Source organism: Periplaneta americana, chromosome 16 (assembly GCF_040183065.1).
Source record: "Periplaneta americana isolate PAMFEO1 chromosome 16, P.americana_PAMFEO1_priV1, whole genome shotgun sequence".
NCBI lineage: Eukaryota > Metazoa > Arthropoda > Insecta > Blattodea > Blattidae > Periplaneta > Periplaneta americana.
The window spans coordinates 159,512,959-159,537,030 of NC_091132.1; the positions used below are offsets into that span (position 1 = coordinate 159,512,959).

The following is a 24,072-nucleotide window of genomic DNA, read 5'->3' on the forward strand; positions in this document are numbered from 1 at the left end:
TGGCTGTGATGTGTTCTTTCGTGTTGGAAATAATCTGCCTGTCTGACCTATGTAGAAATTGTTGCATTTGAGTTTATATAAGCCTGTGTGGTTGTATTTGTTTGTTTGTGTTTATATTGTTTGTGCGTTGAGATGTTTTCGTAGAGTATTATGTGTTCTATATGCGATGTTGTAATTTAATAACAGACAACATAATAAGAAAGACAAAACATAATCACAAAATACATAAGAATAAAACAGAAACACGAGAGCACAAAAAATACATTACAGTAACATACGAAAACAAAAACACACACAAGATTGCATCCTCAATCAAGAAATTAAATTAGTATGCCTGTCTATATAACTTCTTAAGCACCATGCCTGCATGAAGCCATTAGCATAGCATTTCTAACCAATATGAATCTGTACATGAGTTTTTATACTTGACTTAAGCGAGAAACTCTTTCCACAAACATCGCACTTGAATGGTCCCTCACGAGTATGAAGGCGGCAGTGAGACTTAAACTTACTCTGGTCCGAAAAACACTTTCCACAAATATCGCAAATGAATGACTTCCCGCCAGTATGTAAGCGTTCATGCCGTTTATAGTGGCCGGAATGAGAGAAGCATCTTCCACAAATATCACACTTATATGGCCTTTGGCCAGTATGAAGTCGACTATGTTTCTTCAAGTTACTCTGATCTGAGAAACACTTTCCACAGACATTGCACAAGAATGGTCTCTCACCAGTATGAAGGCGGCCATGAGTCCTAAAGTTACTCCTTTGCGAGAAACACTTTCCACAAATATCGCATTTGAATGGCTTCTCGCCCGTGTGCATGCGTTCATGGTTTTTTAAGTTGCGCGACACAAGGAAACACATTCCACACACGTCGCACTTATATCGCCTCTCGCCAATATGTTGCCGTTGATGGTCTTTTAAATCACATTTATGCGAGAAACATTTTCCACAAACATAGCATTTAAACGGCTTCTCGCCAGTATGCAGCCGTTCATGGCTTTTTAAGTTACCCGACTGTGAAAAACAATTCCCACAAATTTCACACTTAAATGGTTTCTCGCCAGTGTGCAAGCGTTCATGGATTTTCAAGCTACTGGCCAAAGAAAAACTCTTTCCACAAACATTGCACTTGAATGGTCTCACGCCAGTATGAATACGGCCATGTACATTTAAGTTACTCTGATTAGAGAAACACTTTCCGCAGGTATCGCATTTAAAAGTTTTCTCGTCCTTATGCCGGCGTTCATGCTTTATTAAGTTACTATGATCAGAAAAACACTTTCCACAGACATCGCATTTAAACGGTTTCTCGCCTGTATGCCGGCGTTCATGCTTTATTAAGTTACTGTGATCGGAGAAACACTTTCCGCAGACATTGCAATTGAAAGACTTTTCTGTCCGTGTGAGCTTCACGTCATCACTTCTTAAAATTCCGGTATTCCAGAAATTCTTTTCACCAATAGTACATGTGAATCGCTTCTTACCGACATTAGCCGGTAAATTGTTTGCCCACGAAAGAGAATGTTTTGAAATCATGTGACCTTCATTTGCAAATCCTTCACAATTTGATGATACAGCGCTATCATGGATGTCTGCAAAACTAACATTAAAATATATTTGTCTACAAGTCACACTGGATCAGCATTAGCACAAACAATGTGTGAAAGGAATAACATTTAAACACTAACTGAAAAACAAGTTACAGGATAAGATTCACACTGTATAGAGGATACTTAATTTAGAGTACCTATATTAAATGTTACATTACTAATGTACCCTTTTAATGCATGGGAAGTTTTGTTTCACACTATGTACACAGTCTAGTATAATACAGTCACAAAGCTTGAGTTGTTGAGGGTACTAGGAACAATAGACTGTGCTAGTACTATTTCGGATTGCCTGTGATGAGGAGATAGTAGCGACCCTAGTGCTTAGTAACTATCTATGGGTGCATATTCCCTACGTCTTGAGTTTCGTGACTGTATTTACTAGACTGTGCTATGTATCGACTATACTGTCATGTTCAGACTCATGTATTGGCTATACTGTCATATTCAAACGTATAATATGAATAGAAAAGACGCGAATAAACATGACACGAGTATGAATTTCGCAAAACACATAGTGACAGAATAATAGCAGTTTATAACCCTGGAATGTTTCTGCGGATACACTGAATTGTAAAAGTGCAATTTTAGTTTACTTTTCAAACTAGATAATGGTAGGGAGTTCCAGAGATGAGCTGCAGACAATAATAGGTAATAATAATAATAATAATAATAATAATAATAATAATGACCAAGACGAGGTTACTCAGGCCTTTCACACAAAGACAGAAGCATTATTGCGCAAGGTGAAGAATAACGGATCTAAGGCAGGACTAAAAGTGGCAGTACTAATAACAATGCTTTTAATGGTACCTACTGGTAGTGATTTTAGTAGGAGTGGGAGTATGAATTTTATTATAACTTATGCCGTGTCAATATCAGAGTATGTTGAGTCTTTCATATCGGTAACAATCTCACACAATACGTCATTTCATATACCTTTAAAACGCAGCTCGTCACATAGCTATTCCCCATCTCCAGAATTTTCTGTTGTGTTTTTTCTAATACGCATATATAACATTCTATCTCGCACTGCCTTCATAACTTCCTCCTTCCATAACTTCCTTTGTCTATACTTTTTCTGTGTCGTCCTGCTGTTTTCCATTCGTGCATGGTTCCTGACTGTCTTTCCGAAGTAATTCATAGTATAAAAACAAACAATTCGATGCCACAAGAGATAGAAAATTCAGTGTATGACTTGAGGCTTTCCCGGCGTTTGATATAGAATAACTCTTCTCGGGTTCACAGCCAGGTGAGTTGGAGATTAGCTTCCAAGCTTTCGACGGCTAGCTCTGCCATCTTCTTCAGGTACGAAGTGATGTGGGACCACGTCTAGCGGTATATATGCAAAAGTAGGGCTTCCCACTGCGGGCCAATCAGGAGCTAGTCCCTAGTCCCTGACAGGTTACTGGGACTTAGTTATCAAGGAAGCCATCGAAATCCAGCTAGATGGCAATAATTTCAACAGAGACGGGGGTCTACAGCTGAGTACGGCATGGAAACCTGCCATCAATACGCTTAGAATCAGGTTACTGGGACTTAGTTATCAAGGAAGCCATCGAAATCCAGCTAGATGGCAATAATTTCAACAGAGACGGGGGTCTACAGCTGAGTACGGCATGGAAACCTGCCATCAATATGCTTAGAATCAGGTTACTGGGAGTTAGTTATCAAGGAAGCCATCGAAATCCAGCTAGATGGCAATAATTTCAACAGAGGTGGGGGTCTACAGCTGAGTACGGCATGGAAACCTGCCATCAATACGCTTAGAATCAGGTTACTGGGACTTAGTTATCAAGGAAGCCATCGAAATCCAGCTAGATGGCAATAATTTCAACAGAGACGGGGTCTACAGCTGAGTACGGCATGGAAACCTGCCATCAATACGCTTAGACCACCATCACACAGTAGACAGTTGGGACCAGCAAGTAGCTCCTGATTGGCTGCCGTGTCCACCAACCAGAATGCGCCTGGCGGTCGGGACTAGGGACTAGCTCCTGATTGGCCCGCAGCGGGAAGCCCTACTATTGCATATATACCGGCTAGACGTGGTCCCACATCACTTCGTCCCTGAAGAAGATGGCAGAGCTAGCCGTCGAAAGCTTGGAAGCTAATCTCCAACTCACCTGGCTGAGAACCCGAGAAGAGTTATTCTAGAAAATTCAGGTTAATCGTGCCAATTTTAATGAAGCAATGAAAGAAAGACAACGTGAACTCTAGGATATCACACTTACCTATCCGGCAAAATCGCATTCTCCTCTGACGTAACTTCCAGTTTCATCTCGTCCTTCACTGTGCCTAAGTCACACAACTCTTCCTAAAATTAAAAAGCGAACGGACAAGAAAGTTGGTGCAACTTTACAGAAAGAGTGCTTTGATTTTCATGTCTTGAGTCTCGTCTCCACTGATAAACTTTTAACATCCTAACATGTTAATTGAACATGTTAATGCTAATTTCACTTTGTCTACACTGGTAAACTTGTTACACTTGACTTTGTTTCTGTAGTCCACCATAAACAGTCCACGAGATTTTAATATGGGTAGTGTCTTATTTTCAAACCTTGGACAATGGACTCAGATGATGATTTTGCTTTTGTAATTGCCTCTATTGCTTGTTACAAGGCCTTGAAAAGGAAGAAAATGAGAATGTGGGTGCGGCAATATCTTAGTAAAAGACATAATGCAGAAGATATTCTAAACGAGCTTAAAGTTGAAGATCGATTTGGATTCAAAAACTTTCTGAGAATTTCAGAACACGATTTTAATATAGTGCTGCAAAAAAAAAAAAAAAAAAAAAAAAAAAAAAACTTCTGTTATATCAAAGAAAGACACACAATTAACAGCAGCCATTTCATCACAATTAAAAAAATTACAGCATGATTAATTGGCTATCACAAAACCTACGACATGATAAATGCTACAGGAGCGGGTAATATTATATAATTAATATTCTTTCCGAAGTTTTACGAACGTTAATATGCGTCATCAAATACGACCATTACTGACGTCAGCATAGCATTAATGTTTAGTGTACGACGAGAGTGCGAAAACTCTCTATTGTATTCTCGAGAACAGTTAAATTATAATTCCAGTTCTCTAAAACAGTCGGCCTTCTTTGTTTAGTCTCTATATTCTTTTGCAGGCACATCTCACAAAAAAGTCTTTCCATCAGAGCATTAATAAATTTTATTCTAACGTATTTTCTTTCGTACACTCCATTACTTCGAACAACTTACAGCCAACACCAAGGAATATATAAAAATGATCAAGATACGCGCTACAAAATCGGAAGTTAGTTGCTGTTAAGAAAACTGTACGAACTGTGCTGAACTGTACCGACGCTGCACGAGCCAGTGAATTGACTTGACATGTGTTCCATTCCTGCTGGAAAACACGCCAACATGTTAAAAGTGTTAACTTCAACATACCCAGTCAAAATGTTAAGTCAATTGAGACTTGAAATGTCGATTATCAATTTAGTGTTCTGATCAGCTTTCTCCAATCTTTCCTATTTTCTGCCTTCCTTTTTGTTTCCTCATATGATTCATATATCTTAATGTCGACATACATGTTAAATTCAACATGTTATATTTAACATGTTGTTGTTAAATGTTTATCAGTGGAGACGTGGCTTTAGGTATGCATTTGAATGAATGAAGTCCAAGTAAAAATTTTAGTAACGGAAGATATATATATATATATAGGAGCATATATTTCATGGGGTTCTTCCGTTTCCAATTCCCAAAAAAATTTGAATTGCTATTGGAAAAATGATCTCTAAGCAAATATGTTAATACCCTGTAGCAAATTTAGTGAAATCTACGTCAGTTGTATAATATTCAAGGAGATCAGGGAGACTGTGGTTTAACCACAATGTTTAACATGAAATAATGCTTTCCATGAAGCAATCTTTGCTTATTTAAATGACATTTTTGGTAGTTTTACTGTACTATTATTTTATATTCCGGTAGATAGGGAGAGTTTTAAGTACATTATTTAATTTTTCCGCATAAGTATTCACTTAAATTTAATAGTACTGCCAGGAAAATTAACACTGGGGAACAATTTCACATGACCACTAGCATAAAAGATTGAGAAAAACAACCAGCATGTTTATGGAGCAATTTCTCTCTAAGCAGGAGAGTGTGTAGCTATAAATTGCTTCAATATTCACTCGATGAACGAGGCTTATGCTGGGTTGCAAGAAAACAGACAGACTTACATGTATTCCTTCATTAGTTAGTGAACCTTTAAAGTTAGTGGATTGTCGGATTGCAGAAGAGGAATTTAATGGCCTACTAGTTTTTGGATCGTTAACCAAGTATCTTTGGATTTCACAAGTGAAGCAATAGTACGCAAATGAATAAAAAGTGAACATAGGCTGATGTGAGGCATTGCTTTTATTGTTGTCAAAATTTGCAATAAATATAGACTAAGACGAACCAGAAAGAAATCAGAGACAGAAGTTTTAGTGAGAGATAAATATGCCTACTTGTTAATAAAAAATAGCACACGTGTGCATTAATTTGTAGAAAATAAAAAGACAGGCTACAGAGCATATAACCTCGTCATCAGGAGATGAACTAGAGTCTGTAATAAAGAAATATAAATAATAACTTCGCTATTTGAAGAATTAATGAATAAATGAATAAGTAAATAAATAAGTAATCACATTACCGTACATCGATGGCTAAGAAAAGATATATGTAGCTACAAAAATGGTAATTCAGTTTAACTACATTATTATTATTATTATTGTTATTATTATTATTATTAATATTATTATTTAGATTAAATATATTATTGTGTTCACAAAATTGAACAGTGTACTCGTAATAATTTGTTCTCAAATAGAAGATCTTGCAAAGCAGAATAGTACATTATGCAACGAGCCTATAATGGTAGTAATTAAGACGCGAGTATGTTTGTTTATGAAACGAGGCAAGCGAGTTTCATAATTTTCATACGAGCGTCTTAATTACCATTATAGGCAAGTTTCATACGAATTTTTATGCTCGACCATATTTCTAACTTGAAATTATTGCTAAGTATTCATGTCATGGTTATGTAAGTGAGGAGCGGAACTGACCTTTTAAATTGTGAGATGCGCGCAGATGCGGAAGTATTGATTTTTTCCGAGGAACGAATGTCATTGACGTTGATATAATCTAGAGAATAACATGAACATTAATCTTGATATAACCTGAAAATTGATTTAGAATTGAAAAACGAGATGATAAATTGAATTTATTTGAATATTATTTACAATTAACGCTAATTATTATAGTAACAGAACATAATCTTCTGCGACAGTATTGGATTTCCAGCCTCCATGACGTTTCGCTAGTTGTCTTTCGATTGCATATCTGAGAATAATCGATACTTGCGCTTTTATAATGCTACAATGGTGATTTCTCATTGGCTGAACAACTGAACTATAATGAATAGGTGTCTTTAATGAGGTGCATTAAAGGGCTACTACCAGGTGTATAATTACTACATTTCGGCATGGTCGAGCATAAAAATATATAAGATGTTTGTCTATTTAAAAAAAATAATGTCTAAAACAGTTTTTCTTTTATTTACCTGCAAATGTTGTTGTTGTTGTTTTCTAATGCCAGGCGTTTGACATTAAAATCATTTGACCTCTTGCACTCCAATATTTTTCAAAGATATTATCATGACCAGCCACTGAAGCACAGATTTTGAGGTGTTCCGAATCCATTTCTTGGTTTGAGTTGCACAATGGAAGTTAGGGGACTGATATATTCCAATTCTATGCAGGTGTTTGGCCAAACAATCATGGCCTGTTGCCAATTTAAATGCAGCTACAGACGATTTTCGTGGTAAATCGGGAATTAACTGTGGATTTTGATGCAGAGAGTTCCATTTTTTCCCTTGGGATTGTGTTATCAAATTTTGTTTGCTGAAGTCTAAGTATGTAGATTTAATAAATCTTTTCACAGAGTAATACGTAGATTTAGTAACAGGTCTGTAGGTACCAGTGCTGCCCTTCTTTGCTAAAGCATCCGCATTCTCGTTTCCCAGGATTCCACAATGGGATGGTATCCATTGGAATACAATTCTTTTATTGAGTGATATTAATTGAGAGAGCATTTTAGTTATTTCTGCTGTTTGAGATGAAGGTGTGTGTTTAGAGATTATTGATAGAATAGCTGCTTTGGAGTCTGACAATATAACTGCATTCCTAAATTTACTGATGTGGCATAGAAGATTCCTGAGACTTTCACTTATTGCAATGATTTCCCCATCAAAACTTGTTGTTCCATACCCAAGAGGTCTATAAAGTGAGAAGAGACAGCACGTAACACCTGCACCGGCACCTTGTTCTCTGGAGATCAAGGATCCTTCAGTGTATAAATGAAGCCAGTTTTGTGGAGGGTATCTAATATTAATTGTCTCTAAAGACAATTGTTTTAGTATTTCATTGTTTACTTCTGATTTCAGTATTTCTTCTGTTAAATTTAGATTATATTCCATATTTAATAGAGTTAAAGGGTTTGGTTTAATTTGTAGGTTTTCTTTTAAATTCGGGATATTGATTTTCTGTTTTAATTCTTGAACAATGGATATGAAACTTTTTTGAGTTTTCAATCTACAGAGAGGACTGTATGAATGCCAATTGTTTCCTGGTAATCTAATAAGTTTTTCATATTGAATCAGTGCTTTTTCTTCTATTGTCATTTTGATGCTGTTAATATTAGTGAGGAATCTCATAGAATCTATTGGAGTTGTTTTGATTCCACCAGTAATGAGTCTGAGAGCTTGGTTTTGAACATATTCTATTTCGTTTATGAAAGGTGAAGTAATTAAAATTTCTCCGCAGTATGTCAGCACTGGCTGTATAAACATTTTGTATGTAGTGTTCAAAGTATTCCTAGAGCATCCCCATTTCTTTCCTGCTAGTCTTTTTAGAAGGGAGAATCTTTTACGAGCTTTTTCAGAAATGTATTTCAAATGGTTGCTCCATGTTAACTTACTATCGAAAATAACTCCAAGATATTTGGATTCATAAGTCCTAGGAAGGTGTTGGCCATTGTATTGGATATTGAATTCTCTTCTTTTTTACCAAGTGAAAATATTTGGTAGTTACTTTTGCTTAAATTGAGTGTCATCAAATTTGATGTATTCCATTCATGTAGTTGATTTAGAGCTTTAAGAGCAGAATTTTGAATTTTGTCTCTATGTCTGTAAGATCCAGAAGTCCACAAAACTATATCATCTGCAAATAGTGCTGTTTTCACGTTTGATTCCTCTAGGAGGGAGGGTAAGTCATTTATATAAATATTGAATAAAGTTGTGCTGAGGACAGCACCCTGAAGTAGACCTCGATATGTTTGTCTGCAAATGTACAGATACGAGATATCACTTTTTAACCATCAATATGCAATATTTAATAAAAAAGCCGCCCTAAATAAGGGTTCGAATAGATCGGCCTACTAATCAATTCATAAAGAATAATCATGAAAACCAATTGTGTGACAATTTGAAAGGAAAATGAAAACGTATCGTGTATATAGGCCTATACACAACATATCGCATGCCTTTATCTCATATAGGTAACATTATGATGAATCAAAATATATAAACTACTCGACAATACACAAAATGTACGTAAGATGGCTGTCTAACAGAGGAATAACCATTATTATAAGAGGGAAATCAGATCTCTAGGTTAGTGAATCCTTTACCAGCTCAATAACACTAAAGATGTTTCTTGCAACACATCTTTCGAAGTTACTGGTCCGTTAGCGGCTAACAAAGGAATGAATGCGTTCTTGCAACCCATCATTAGTCTTTTAAATACATAATACTATTGTATTATCAACTTGAATTACATATCTAAAAGGCTCCATACAACTGATTTCACTTATATACCATGTATTTTTCCTTCATATATCATTCACATCAAACAAGTATTAACCATGAAAACATAACGCAAACAGACGCTGACATAACACTTGAAGTACTGAATTATATCAGTAAAAAGAAACAGAAATATTCATAACCTTCAATAATTTGTAACTGTAATAACAGTTTTATTTTTATTTCTCACATCGGAAGCCATATGTCATGATTTGTCTTGTACGTTGAGTTCTGTTATAAAATTTCATAAACAGGTACTACTAGATTAGCAAAATTTAGTTTAAAGGGAGCGTCAGAAACTGTCCTTTAACTCGTCCATAATAAAAAGTCAATATCTAATAGAACAACAAAATTTAAAATTGCAGAAGAACGAAAAAACAACAGCAACATTTACTTCTAGCCTTATGTATATTATAACCAGGTAGCACATTTTCATTCCCAAACATACAGCAGATCGAGTAAGCAAGGTTAAATTGCAAGCAGGTATGCATGGGGTCATTAAATAATAATGATGTAATGTATTATAAATATGCCCCTATAATGTCATATGACGTAGAAGAAACATTCTCTTACTTTAACCAAATTTTATGTGATGTTCGTAAAAGATTTGCATTTCATAACCTCAGAATTTATGTTTTCGTCCATTGCAATGGGATAGGTTTTGATAAACGAATTATTTGTATATATTGTGTAAAATATAAATATTGATAATTTGTATATTGATTTTTGTTATTATTTTGTCTCTGTAATGTCATGTGACGTAGATATAAAATTTTCTTTGTTTATTTATTTTTTATTTTAGTAGGTTATTTTACGACGCTTTATCACGAAAATTTTCTTAGCTTAAACAAATTTTTACAGGAAGTTATAGTAAAGGAAATGAATTCCATAATCTCAGAATATATGTTTTTATTCTCCGTAATGGAGTTGATTTCTTTAAATGAATTAATTGAATATAAATATTGAGGATTCATAGTTAATGTGTATCATGTTTACTATTATGTTCTACAATATATAAATTATATACTATTATATATAATATGTATTATATGTATACTATTATGTACAATATGTGTTATAGAACATAATAGTAAACATGATGCACATTAACTGTAAATACTCTATATAATATATTCAATTAATTCATTTAACGAAATCAACTGTGTTACGGTGAACAAAAACATATATATTCTGAGATTATAAAATTCATAACTTTTATTAAAACTGCCAGTACAAATTTGTTGACACCAAGAAGATGTTCTTCCTACGTCACATGACGTTACAGGGACAAAATAATAACAAAAATCAATATAAAAATTATCAATATTTATATTTTACACAATATATACAAATAATTCGTTTATGAAAACCTATCCCATTGCAGTGAACGAAAACATAATATATTCTGAGGTTATGAAATTCAAATCTTTTACGAACACCACATATAATTTGTTTAAACTAAGAGAATGTTCTTTCTAGATCATATGACGTTACAGGGGCATATTTATATTACATTACATCATTATTATTTAATGACCCCATGCGTACCTGCTTGCAATTCGACCTTGCTTACTCATTTACATGATGTAATAGATGTAGCTACCAGAACAAACTACTCGATTCGCTGTACGTTTGGGAACGAAAATGCGCTGCCTGATTATAACTCATGGCTAGGATACACTAGAGTCATGTCAGAAATTAAAAATTAATAATAAAAGAAGAGTAAAGTGTTAATTTTTAGACATACAGGAACACTTCTTTAAAAGGAACGATAATAAGAACGCAGGCTAAATTGTAGATTTTAAGTGAAAGTATGTTCCTGGGCACTATATTTTCGCACACTTATTCTAGGAACATTCTCTTAGAAAATAAAATTTTAAAGTTAACAGTAATTTATATATATATATATATATATATATATATATATATATATATATATATATATATATATATATATATATATAATTTAAATTTAGCGAACATCGAAATAAAGGAGTATATAATTTTAAATTCAAAATATCAAAGCCTTTTTCATATACTGAGAACCCTATGAGTTCAGTGCTATAGTAACTAGCCTCGACGATAAAAATACAAGATTAATATTCAAAGACAAACAGCCAGCACACCTTATGGGCCCCACTTACCTCAGCTTTACATTTTATCGCAACAAAATTAGTAGGCACTGCAGTTTCCTCATCTTTAATCTCTGATGTGGGATCATGGCTTTGGTCCACACATTCCGTCTTTATTCCAGCTACGTGGAGATCCAATAAATTCTCTTCCTGCAGAAGACACACATAATGTAGGTTCTATGTAACACACAACAGCTTGTAAGAATGTGATTTCAACTGCTACATGTTGTACTCTGGTCCTCATACTGGGGGCTGATTGCTAAATAAGGCGCATGTGAAATACAATATAACAAAAATAAGAGACAAATACGACAGGCAGAAGCAAATTATTACTTTTAGGAGTGAAAATCTATCGGGAATTACGTGTCTGGTGTAGATAATGAAAGGACAAAAGAAAATTTCTCTATTGAATCGAAATATCTCAAAATAAAATTATGAAACATGTGAAGGGGTGAGAAAGTTAGAATTTATAAAACAGTTATATTACCGGTTGTTCTATATGGTTATGAAGCTTGGACTCTCACTTTGAGAGAGGAACAGAGATTAAGGTTTTTTGAGAATAAGGTTCTTAGGAAAATATTTGGGGCTAAGAGGGATGATGTTACAGGAGAATGGAGAAAGTTACACAACGCAGAGCTGCAAGCATTGTATTCTTCACCTGACATAATCAGGAACATTAAATCCAGACGCTTGAGATGGGCAGGGCATGTAGCACGTATGGGCGAATCCAGAAATGCATACAGAGTGTTAGTTGGGAGGCCAGCGGGAAAAAGACCTTTGGGGAGGCCGAGACGTAGAAGGGAAGATATTAAAATGGATTTGAAGGAGGTGGGATATGATGGTACAGACTGGATTAATCTTGGATCAATGGCGGGCTTATGTGAGGTTGGCAATGAACCTCCGGGTTCCTTAAAAGCCAAGAAGAAAGTAAGTGAAGAGGTGAGAATGAGGTAGTCCAAAGTCATACTTTTAACAAAAATGGTTTTTTGTGCGAGTGCAATTCTTACATGATGTATATGGAGAAGCTATTATTAAAATATTATAAAAATTACTCAACAAATGACATAAGTTAAAATATATGCGCATGAAATTATAATACTGCATCTAAAAGCAATGGACTCTACACCTTTAACACACTCTCCTGTAAAATTGTATCTGTGTGGCTAAGAACTATATTAGGCCTAACTGAAAACTACCACTACCAGTGCTGTTGCTACTGCTGTTACTACTACAGTCAATGAAAATATGTCGATGTTGTACATTATCACCGTGTGTGTGTGTGTGTGTGTGTGTGTATGTATACTACCCAGGATAAATATATTTGCTGGTGTCGAGTTTACGAAATATTACCTTCACACCGACATGATCAGTATACTCTGCAGCAAATATAAATCGCTTAACCTAACCCGATCATTTATCAGTGCTTCACGGTGCAGACAGTGTTAGATATCAAATGCTAACACAGATGGCACCTACTCGTACTGTCCTGTCCTGACTCCCTGCTGGTACAGATATATATATATATTTTTTTAAATTTTTTTGTTGGTTATTTAACGACGCTGTGTCAACTACTAGGTTATTTAGCGTCGATGAGATTGGTGATAGCGAGATGAAGTCGAGGATTCACCATAGACTACCTGGTATTCATCTAACGGTTGGGGAAAACCTCGGAAAAAACCCAACCAGGTAATAAGCCCAAGCGAGGATCGAACCCGCGCCCGAGCGCAACTTGAGACCGACAGGAAAGCGCCTTAACCGAGTGAGCCATGGCGGTGGCCTATCTATATACATGTATACGTGATTCCAAAAGGACTATACAACTTTCTGAGCTTATAGAAATTTATTTTGAAAACATATAATGCAGGTTGCAATGCCATCTGATAACAAAACTCATCAAGTTTTCACTGACATAGCTTTGTACTACCTAGTTGTGTCACTGGATGCGCTACCGCTAATGTAGTTCATTTCAAAATGGCTACTTTCACAGGTATAGAGCAAGCTCGCTGTGTTTTTGTTTGAAGAAACGAAATCTGCGACAGTGGTTCAGAGTAGATTTCCTACTCAGTATGGCAAGGACCCTCGTACCAGGGCAACAATTTATTCTTGGCACAGTACTTTTGTAGAGAATGGCTGTTCTCTTACCTATGCCAAATCTCCCGGCCGTCCACATATGGCTGATGCTGTAGTCGAACAAGTGAGGGAAAGCTTTGTTCGAAGTCCTAGAAAATCAACGCGGTGACTGGGATTCCACAACCAACCGCTTGACGCATTTTAAGGGGAGTTTGCACTTGAAACCATACCGATTTACGATGATGCAACACATTAGGCCTACTGATGAAGATGGGTCGACGGGATTTCTGTGCAGAAATGCTTGGTACGATTGAAGATGAGACGTTATTGAACCACGTGATCTTTAGCGACGAATCGATATTCCACGTCACTGGTAAAATAAATATCCATAACTGCAGGATCTGGGGCTCTGAACCTCCACATCTCCATCTGCAACATGTTCGTGACAGCCCAGAAGTCAATGTGTTTTGTGTCTTAAGTAAAACTAAAGTGTACGGCCCCTTCTTCTTCCAGGAAAAAACTATCAATAGTTTTGTCTATCTAGATATGCTGCAACATTTTCTCATCTCGCAGATAGATGAAGATGATCAAGAAGGGGAAATACAATTTCAGCAGGATGGTGCACCTTCACACACTACCTCCAAAACGTTTCCTGGTCGGTGGATTGGTCGTAGAGGACCAACATCATGGCCACCTCAGTCCCCCGACTTGACGCCGCTTGATTTCTTCTTATGGGGGTTCCTTAAAGATCAAGTGTATGTTCCACCTTTACCTGCCAATCTCGCTGAGCTCAGAAACCGAATCACCGCCACAGTTGAGTTAGTAACGCCAGATATGCTGCAGCGAGTTTGACAAGAAATTGAGCTCAGGTGGGATGTCTGCCGCATGAACAACGGAAATCACACTGAACCACACTGGGTGGAAACTTGGCGAGTTTTGGTATTACATGGCATTGAAACCAAATCTGTATGTTTTCTAAATAAATTTCTATAAGCTTACAAAGTGGTATACTGATATATATGCAATACTACATCGCTGAGCAGCATTCATATTTTCTCTGAGTACTAGGTATAAATGTATTTATGATTATGAATATCCCATCTATTTCTGTATATAAGAAGCACATTTATCTCAATACGTTCATTCGCCCTAAGAGAAATCTAAATTTGAAGATAAATATCAGTTTTGGAGTTTTATGGAATACTCTTAATATGTTTATCATAAATATTTTCAGTAACATTCTTTCATAAAAATTCCGTTGCAATAAAGAAGAATATATTTTAGGTTACAAAAATATGCTTGGATGTAAGGCAATGTTTCATATAGAATCAACACAGTTTTAAAAATCCCGTACACGTGCAAAAATAATCAAATTATATATAAAACTTCTTTATTACCTTTTATATCTCATGACTTATTACTTTATTACTGATGAATGTTGTCTCGAACAGATGTTTCTTCATTCTCGTAATTTCGGCTCTTATTTGAAATCCAATTTTTTTCTTTTGTATTTTCCCCCTTCAAGTCTCCGTTCCAAAAACGTCGAATGACTACCAAATAAAGTTCAGATGTCATACTATTCATCAGCAACAAACTAACATGGTAATTCGTATCAACAACTCCTCTTCAATAACAGAAGCAGGATACGAATGCATATACTGTCAAACAGTGTAACATATTTTATTACTGCCACTGTTTCACTTGCAAATAATCGGTTACATTAGTATTGTAGAATTTATATTGCATGAAATCACAAATCTCAACAGGAAAGTGATTTGGGACATTAAACACCACCTCTTCTAATCTTAATAAATTACTATAATTTACAATTAAATTTCACTGGTCAACTACCATTTTGCGCCGGACATAACACTAACAAAGTCTTACTAATTTCGACCTCCTAAATTTAAAAATAACAAGCAAAATATTCCACCAGTTCGGATTTTCGAGATGCACAATATAATTCATTTTATATGCATTTTATTAAAAAAATCACGTATTTCGCTTGCAACAGTTTTGTTTTACAAATGTGACGACCCATTATGTGAAAACAATATTAGTATAAGTAGGCCACCATGTTAGAAGCACTTGTACAAACGGAAATTATTGTATTGCCCTTTTACGAGTCTATTTGGAGGGGGGAAACAGGTTCGAGATATGAATTTGCTTGAGTTTACCGGATTTTACTTGAGATGCGTATTTCTTTCACTGTGAGCTTTAATGACATTACTGTAGTTTACATTTTGCAATAGACCACCTTGTCAAAACGACTTCTAGAAGCTGAAATTGTTTTATTGCCCTTTTCGATTCCATTTTGATGGGGAGAAACAGATTTGCTATATGAAATCGCTTCAATTTACCAGGAGATTTCCGTGGTGTCAGTATTCTGTGTAAGGCGTGTATTTCTTTAAAGAGTACTTTAATGATAATATTGATATAATGGCTTATATGTGCGGATTTGAAGGTTGTAGCATAGCTTCTTGGAATGCAAATAGGCTACACAAGATGTTACTGCTTTCTGTGCAAATAGGACAGTTGCGCTCGAGAAAAGCATTATGAAATAAAACAACAATCACAAGAGTCAAGGAAGAAAAATATTATACATCAACCCCTTGCACGTCAAAATAAAGTAATTTTATTCCCTTCACACATAAGTTAGGATTAAAAAAGAATTTTGTTAAGGGGATGAATCATAAAACTGAAGCATTTAAACATATCCAGGAAAAATTTCCTGCTATTAGTGACTCGAAAATAAAAGAGGGAGTTTTCAATGGACCACAAATTAGAGAACTAATGAAGGACAATCACTTCGAATCTTTGTTGGAACGAAAAGAGAAAGCCTCCTGGATTGCATTCAAGGAGGTTGTATTAAATTTTCTGGGTAATCGTAGAAGTGAGAACTATAAGGAACTATTGCAAAATTTACTGTTAGTGTATGAAACTATGGGTTGTAACATGTGCCTGAAAATTCACTTCCTTCATTTCCAGCTTGACTTCTTCCCCGAGAATTGTGACGATTTCTGAGATGAGCATGGTGAGCGCTTTCATCAAGAAATTTAACTATGGAAAAAAGATACCAAAGACAGTGGAGTACCAATATGCTAGCAGACTATTGTTGAACTTTATCTCGTGATTTACCTGATGCTCAGCATAAAAGAAAATGCAGAAAAAGAAATCTGTAATCTTGTGAACAGTGAATTTTTAACCTTACTGTCATTATATAAAGCAGTATTGTATTGTATTTATTAACATTCCATGGTATTCACACATGCTTACAGCTAGAATATGGAACAAGTCAAAAAACTTGATACTATTATAAAATCTTAATTTATATTCACAGTCTAGATGAAATATATACAGACGAGATTTACAATATTGTCTACTAGTACAACACATAGTTTTAGTATCAATTTCATGAAGTGTTATTGAATGTCATGTATTCACCTACAGAATAGAAGGCATAAGAAATTAGGTACTTCTTTAATTTGGCCCTAAATAATTTTATGTTTTGAGTTTCATTTTTTATATCGATAGGGAGGCTATTAAAAATTTTTACTGCCATATAACGCACTCCTTTTTCATAGCACGATAGACTTGCCGATGGAGTATGAAAGTCATTTTTTTGACGTGTATTTATGCTATGAACTGTTGAATTAGTTACAAAGTTTTCACGATTACACACGAGGAAGATTATTAATGAAAAGATATACTGACAAGCCATGGGCATTATTTGTAGTTTTTTTTTAAATAGTCCTACAAGATTCCCTAGATTTGGCACCTACTATTATTCTAATTACTCTTTTTTGTAATAGAAATATATTGTTACTATCTGTGGAATTTTCCCAGAATATTATTCCAAACTCATTACTGAGTGGAAGTATGCAAAGTATATTGTTTTTAAGGTATTGATATTTACTATCTTTTGCATAGATCTAATAGCAAAACAAGCTGAATTTAGTTTGGGAGTAATTTCTTTAACATGATTTTTCCAATTTAAAACATTATCGATTTTTAACTAATTTATTGACTGAGAACCAGTCACATATTTTGAAGAGAATTTCCTCAGTATTTTGAACAGATATAAATTAGAAAATTTCTCAAAAACCGTTACCAACAACTGTTTTTATTGTCATATTCGTATTTAGGAGGCTCAAATTATATAGAAAACATGTATCATATGTCCAGCGCAAAAAAAAAAAGTTAAAATTTGTTATGCAGAAAATGATGTAAGAGGTGACTGACACATTCGCAAGGATTCATCTAAGTTTGTTACGATGGTGCTACACTGGAGCTGTATCTGCCCTACCACATGTATTTGAGAGCTATACATATAGATACTCTATTATAGTATAATTAAACTTTTAGATTTTACATACAATATTCATTAAAATGTATAGAACACTAAGAAATTAAGATGTATAAAAACCATTTTGATTGAAGGTTATCTTAAAACTCATTTTAAACCAGGGCCCATTATCAACTCTCAAAATAAAGAGTAAGAAAGGAGCATGCAACACGTGACATGAAGGTAAACACAACGAACAACTGTAGATTTGAAATTTCTTAATGTATATAGTGAATGTATACTAATATAAACTGGGAGATATACTCATATTCCACAACGTTATACACGTCACATATTGGAATTAGAACCAACGACTTTCTATTTACCTCTGATAAGAGCTTCTTCTCATCTCTGTCAGTGTTATCACTCAATTGTATAGCCAATGGGTCGACCTCGGGTTCCTTCTTGATCACTTCCATCATGACTGTAACAGACATTTAAGTGTTGACACTGATCTGCAAAATGTAAGCTGCTGAAAGAGACTTATTCGCAGTGGTTACGATATATATGTAGGTACGATATGTATACGTGCATACGAATTTTTTTTTATTGGGTTATTTTACGACGCTGTATCAACATCTAGGTTATTTAGCGTCTGAATGATATGAAGGTGATAATGCCGGTGAAATGAGTCTGAGGTCCAGCACCGAAAGTTACCCAGCATTTGCTCGTATTGGGTTGAGGGAAAACCCCGGAAAAAACTTCAACCAGGTAACTTGCCCCGATCGGGATTCGAACCCGGGCCACCTGGTTTCGCAGCCAGACGCGCTGACCGTTACTCCACAGGTGTGGACTGCATACGAAAAGGGGCCAGTTCCCGATACAGAGTTTTAGATATATTTGCTAATGAAGGAAATTGAGAAATTTTGTTATTTTCGTTTCTTAAAATTTTGTATTCGTCTCAATGTTAACTAAGCATGGTATAAGTTTCAAGTTATAGGTAAGTTGGAACAATGACAACTTGTATATTTAATTCTAAGGCATAAAGAAACTAGTTCCCACTGAGTAACGTTTTCCTCGGTATTATAAAGACAATCTATATAATTAATAAATTATTTTATAATTAACAGACTGACTCAACACCATAACGCCTTAACGCCTATGTATAGATTTCTGTTAATCCTTAGTCAAGAGATAAAGGAAGTTCTGCAAAATACGAACATTAAGGGCATGGAAAAGGGGAGGCAATAATGATCTAAAGGTTCATTTCCAGAATTGTGTTAGGCTTTTAGTGGTCTGTTTTTTTTACCTCCTATGGAAGTGTAGATGTTGAGAAAAGGAGAGTTTTAAAATTCACTAATGTCTTTTGAATTAGCCGACAAGGAGCTGTAGAATTTAAAATAATTTGAGTTAAAGGCATTTATAATTTTTTTTAATATCTTCTAAAGTAGACCTACTGAAGAGAAGGCAGAAAGAGGTGAGAAAATACTTGTTGTCCAATCTGGAGGTAATTTTACATCTCGGGATTTTTTAAGTCACAGAATATGAATGTAACAATATTTTGTGCGAATTTATCTCCTAAGTGGGTGAAAAACTAAATTTAACATCTTGGGGGAAGAGGTTTTCAAGCCGCAAATTAAATATACAGAGTGTTTCAGAATTCCTATTACAAACTTTTAAGGGTTGTAGAGGGGACTCTGAAAGTAAGGATATGCGGGAAAAGTTGTATAGAACATTTTAGTTTCATTTTTAATTACCTCTACATTACACCCACAAAGTTTTTACAGGTATTTATGAGTCATCCTGTATATATGGAATTACCATTTCATTAACATATTGATTAGCGTAATTCATAAAACACACGCTTAACGAGCTAAATGTAATTATGAAGAATGGAGACAAAAGTCGTTAGCCATCACGTTCCACTTCTTCCACTAGATGGCTCTCGACACGTACATGACTAGACTAGAAGCCAATTAGGTAAATATGTTTCTAACTTAACGTGGTAACGCAGTTTTAAGATACTGCTTCACAATTATTTTATAAACCATGCTCCTTTGTAAGGTATACATAAATTAGGTTATAGGTTACTATAACTTTCGAGGGTACTTGAAGAAATTATAAGTAGCAATTTTGAGATAGTTAAGAGGAATTACAATGGATGTAGCCTATTATAAAATAAATTGTAAAGAAATACCAACAATGCGGTAACGAAGACTTGTACGGTACACTAAGAGGATACTGAATGATAATGACACAGAAAGCAAAATGGGTGAATGTTACTTATGTCCCGCCCACTATAGGAGACATAGGCCAGTTTTACACTAATCCTAAACATCTTGACGGGATAATAAAAGCCTAAACTAACCTAACCTAAGTGCGTCGGTGTCTTCCAAAATCGGCGGAAGTCGCTCAACGCTCATTTAACCAATATTCGTTCAGTGGGCGGTGGATACTCTACATTGACCGCAAAATGTGGCAATATTCACAGATACACACTCACCTTTAAGAAGTTTAAAAATGAAAATTCACCATAATTACTTACACTCTGGCTGCCCAGTTCAGACCGTAAAAAAGGCGATTGTCTATTGCAGAGGAAGAACAGTTTGCCTTGCGATCAAGTGAGCCGTGACCACAGAATGAAAAAACCAAAAATACAGGAATACACAATATGTACTTCAAAAAATTAAAATATAAAAATAGAACATGGATACTCAGTTCACAGTCTAATCAATACGGAATTCGGATAATCCGGTAGAAAACGTTGGTCAGTATGATGGGCATCAGTAGGGTACCATCGAGAATCAGTTTCAGGTTTGGTTTGGTTTATTGAGGTTTTTTGTATGTCTTTCATATTCTTGATAGGTATACCAAAAGCCTAAATAAACCAAATCTAACGTGTCACTGATTCTCAATGATTTCTGCCATTTTCACCAATCACTATTTTACACTAAACTTGTTTTGAAATTAAGATTAGTATTGTCTCGTAAAAAATCAACAAAAAATTTGCGGATTATCCACAAATAAGACAATTTATAAAGAAAAAGAGTTGCACTATTTCTCATTGCGTTGGGATGGCGTCGTAGAAATATATTCTTGGCATTAAAGGCTCACGCGCATTAATACGTAATAGATGAAGAGCGCGGAACATTCAACATCAATTTTCAGACAATCATGGATGTTAGAGGTATATTGGATATTATCCAAACCTTTTCAAGAGGCAAGAGAACACGTTAAGAACTTTACAAGATATGAGATTGGTAAGAAGAAGAGTGGGTAGTTTCCTAATACCCGGTACTCGTTACATATGTCGTTTTTGTGTTTACACAGTAGCTGATTTCTGAAAAGAATTTTAATAGTTTGTTACTAGATGTGATTCTAGTCAGTTTGTAATATATTTTTGGCCCAGGGCAAATAATATACATCTTTTATGATTATACAACAATGGCTGACTTAACAGCTTATGTAGCGAGTAGCGGGTACTAGGAAACTTCCAAAGAGTGAGGTGCAAAGTTAGAAATTCTAGACGATATTGCTCTTTCGTAAGAAAAAGTGACAGCTATTTGGGATGGGAGAATTGCGAAGTAGACATACAGGAACATGAGCCAACATATTTCTGAACGATAACGTAAGTAATAGCCTACAGTTTTATTATTTCTAATGGATACAACAAAATTGCCTATTAAAATTATATAATGCAAAGTTCGTAAGCTACTGTATTTAAATAATTTATTTCTTTAAAATAAAAAATACACCCTGGACCACTGTCAAATCTTAAGGGCCATCTAGGCATAAGTCTACAACTCTTCCCAAAATCATGTCGAAGTAACTCCTTTTCTTTAAAATGTCCATTCTTTTCTCTTCGACGTATCGCTGTAGCCACTGCTACAATCATTGAAACTTGACTATCTTTTTACGGGTTATCGTTCGTGGTCCGATACTTCCAATAAATTCTAGGAACAAATCCATAGGGCAGCCATGTCCGAAGAAAAAAAAAATGTTAAAGGCAAACAGTCTTTGTATTTTAAGTTGCTCGTCCATAGTAGTCTTCTGATGTACAAAGGCCACTTCTTCCTTTCGCCTATTACATTTTGTATTTCTATATAAATTTTGTGCCATGACATTTTCCTGCTGCTCATTTTGAACAAGTACAATCACCGAGATATGTCGATTCACTCAATCGAAACCTTAGTGCAGTTTATTTACGATGCGGAAGGAAGAAAATAGTTCCGTCAATTTTGTGACAAATAAACATATAATTTAAATAAAACATATTTCTTATTTTCACTTTCAATTAAACTAGGCTACTTTTTTTTTTTCAGATTTTTCAATGAAAGAAGATTGCCTTGTAGAACACACAAGCAGTCGGTAGAATTATACACGAAACCTATTGCATTGAGGAATAGTGCAATTCTTTTTCTTTATAAATTGTCTTATTTGTGGATAATCCGCAAATTTTTTTGTTGATTTATTATCAGACAGTACTAGTGTTAATTTCAAAACAGGTTTAGTGTAAAATAGTGATAACCAATTTCTACGCCAGACCCGCAGTGGCATATCGTCGCTCGAGTTCTTAATCGTTCTAAGTCCAATTAAAAAAAAAAATTGTGTTATTGTATCCGTGCGAGACTTATGGACATAAAGAATATAAATTTTTCATAAAATCATGAAAATGTAGTAAAACAAAGTTTAAATTTACAATTCGTTTTAGTTCTAACTCCCAAAGTAAGGGTAATTTGAATTCTTAATGAGTGTATCTCCAAACGCCAATCATAGTACAGTGATTATGTAAAGAAAATGGCTGCAATTGAGATGAACAAGAGCGTAATGCTGGAAGAAAAGGACGATAGTATAACTTGTATTATTTTGAAGTTAACGATAAGTTACTGGGAGTGTGTAAAGAATATATCCTTAGCACCCTTGATATTAGCGAGAAAAGGCTTTATCATAGTAATGTAATAAATGCAGAAATTGGTATATTCGCCCTCCCCCCCATCAAAGGAAAACATACTAACAGAGGTATTCCACAAGAACAACTTGATAAAGTTCGAGAGCATATAAAGTCATTTCCTGTAACTGATTCTCATTACTGTCGATCCTCATCAAGTCGTCATTATTTGGATTCAAATTTGATTATATCACGCATGTATTCATTGTACAAAGAGTATTCAAGCCAACCTGTTAAAGAGAATATTTATAGAAAGGTTTTTGTACAGAGTTTAACATCAGTTTCTTTAAGCCTAAAAAAGATAGGTTTGATCATTGTGAGGCATTTAAATGTAATGTAAAACCTACTGATGATGAAGTAAAATGTAACACATATCATGTTTTTAGAAAAAATGAAGGGAAGCAAGAAAAAGATAGGGATAAAGAGGATTTTAAGACAGTAGATTAAACCACAGCATTAGTTTGTTACGACTTAGAAAATGCTTTTGCATTACCTAAAGCAAACGTATCAAATATTTTCTATAAAAGAAAACTAAACTGTTATAATTTAACAGCTTTTTGTTTTGTGGATATAAAAACGTACTGCTGAATTTGGAATGAATCTCAGTCTGGGAGAGCCGGGAATGATATTGCTAGTGCTCTGGTTTCAATTCTCAATAAAATCTGTGTAAACAATTCCAAGGTTACAAAATTTAAACTTTGGTCCGACTCATGTGTTCCCCTAAATGCCGACAGTTGATGTACAATTTTACAAAAATGTGTTTAAAACATGTTAACAAGTAGACATTAGTAGTGTTTTGGACATACACCATCTGGTAGTTAAAGGATTTTGACTTTTACATTGTCATAGGTTCTATCTCCAATACATTTGTTTACAATACAGCCATTATGTACCAGTGAAAATACTTGTTTAAGTGCTCAATAAATATTTCGTAACTAATATTAAATTGTTGTGTACTTGATTTTTCTGTAACTTCACTATAACAATTTTTATAGCATTCGTAACATACAATCACTGTTTTCTCAGAACCAAATTTTGTGGAGTTAGAACAGTTAAGAACTCGAGCAACGATATGACATGTGATTATTAGCTGAATATAAAGTCATGATGTTACTTATTTCCTGTCCATTTATTTCA

The 24,072-nt window shown here is 34.8% G+C and overlaps 1 protein-coding gene across 2 annotated transcripts; it reads right to left on the minus strand.

Annotated features, from left to right (window-relative positions):
* Positions 1-195: 195 nt before the first annotated feature.
* On the minus strand, positions 196-20,592 carry LOC138691591 (zinc finger protein ZFP2-like). 2 transcript variants are annotated; one of them, XM_069813710.1, is made up of 5 exons: positions 20,533-20,592; positions 18,374-18,471; positions 11,645-11,782; positions 3,848-3,930; positions 196-1,606 (listed from the first exon to the last, which is right to left on the minus strand). In XM_069813710.1, exons 2-5 carry the CDS (start codon positions 18,467-18,469, stop codon positions 391-393), a joined length of 1,533 nt encoding a protein of 510 aa, XP_069669811.1. In that variant the 5' UTR covers positions 18,470-18,471; positions 20,533-20,592; the 3' UTR covers positions 196-390. The 2 variants fall into 2 exon arrangements, with proteins under 2 accessions (XP_069669811.1, XP_069669812.1); XM_069813711.1 differs by having other exon boundaries at positions 20,491-20,555.
* Between the last annotated feature and the right edge of the window lie 3,480 nt (positions 20,593-24,072).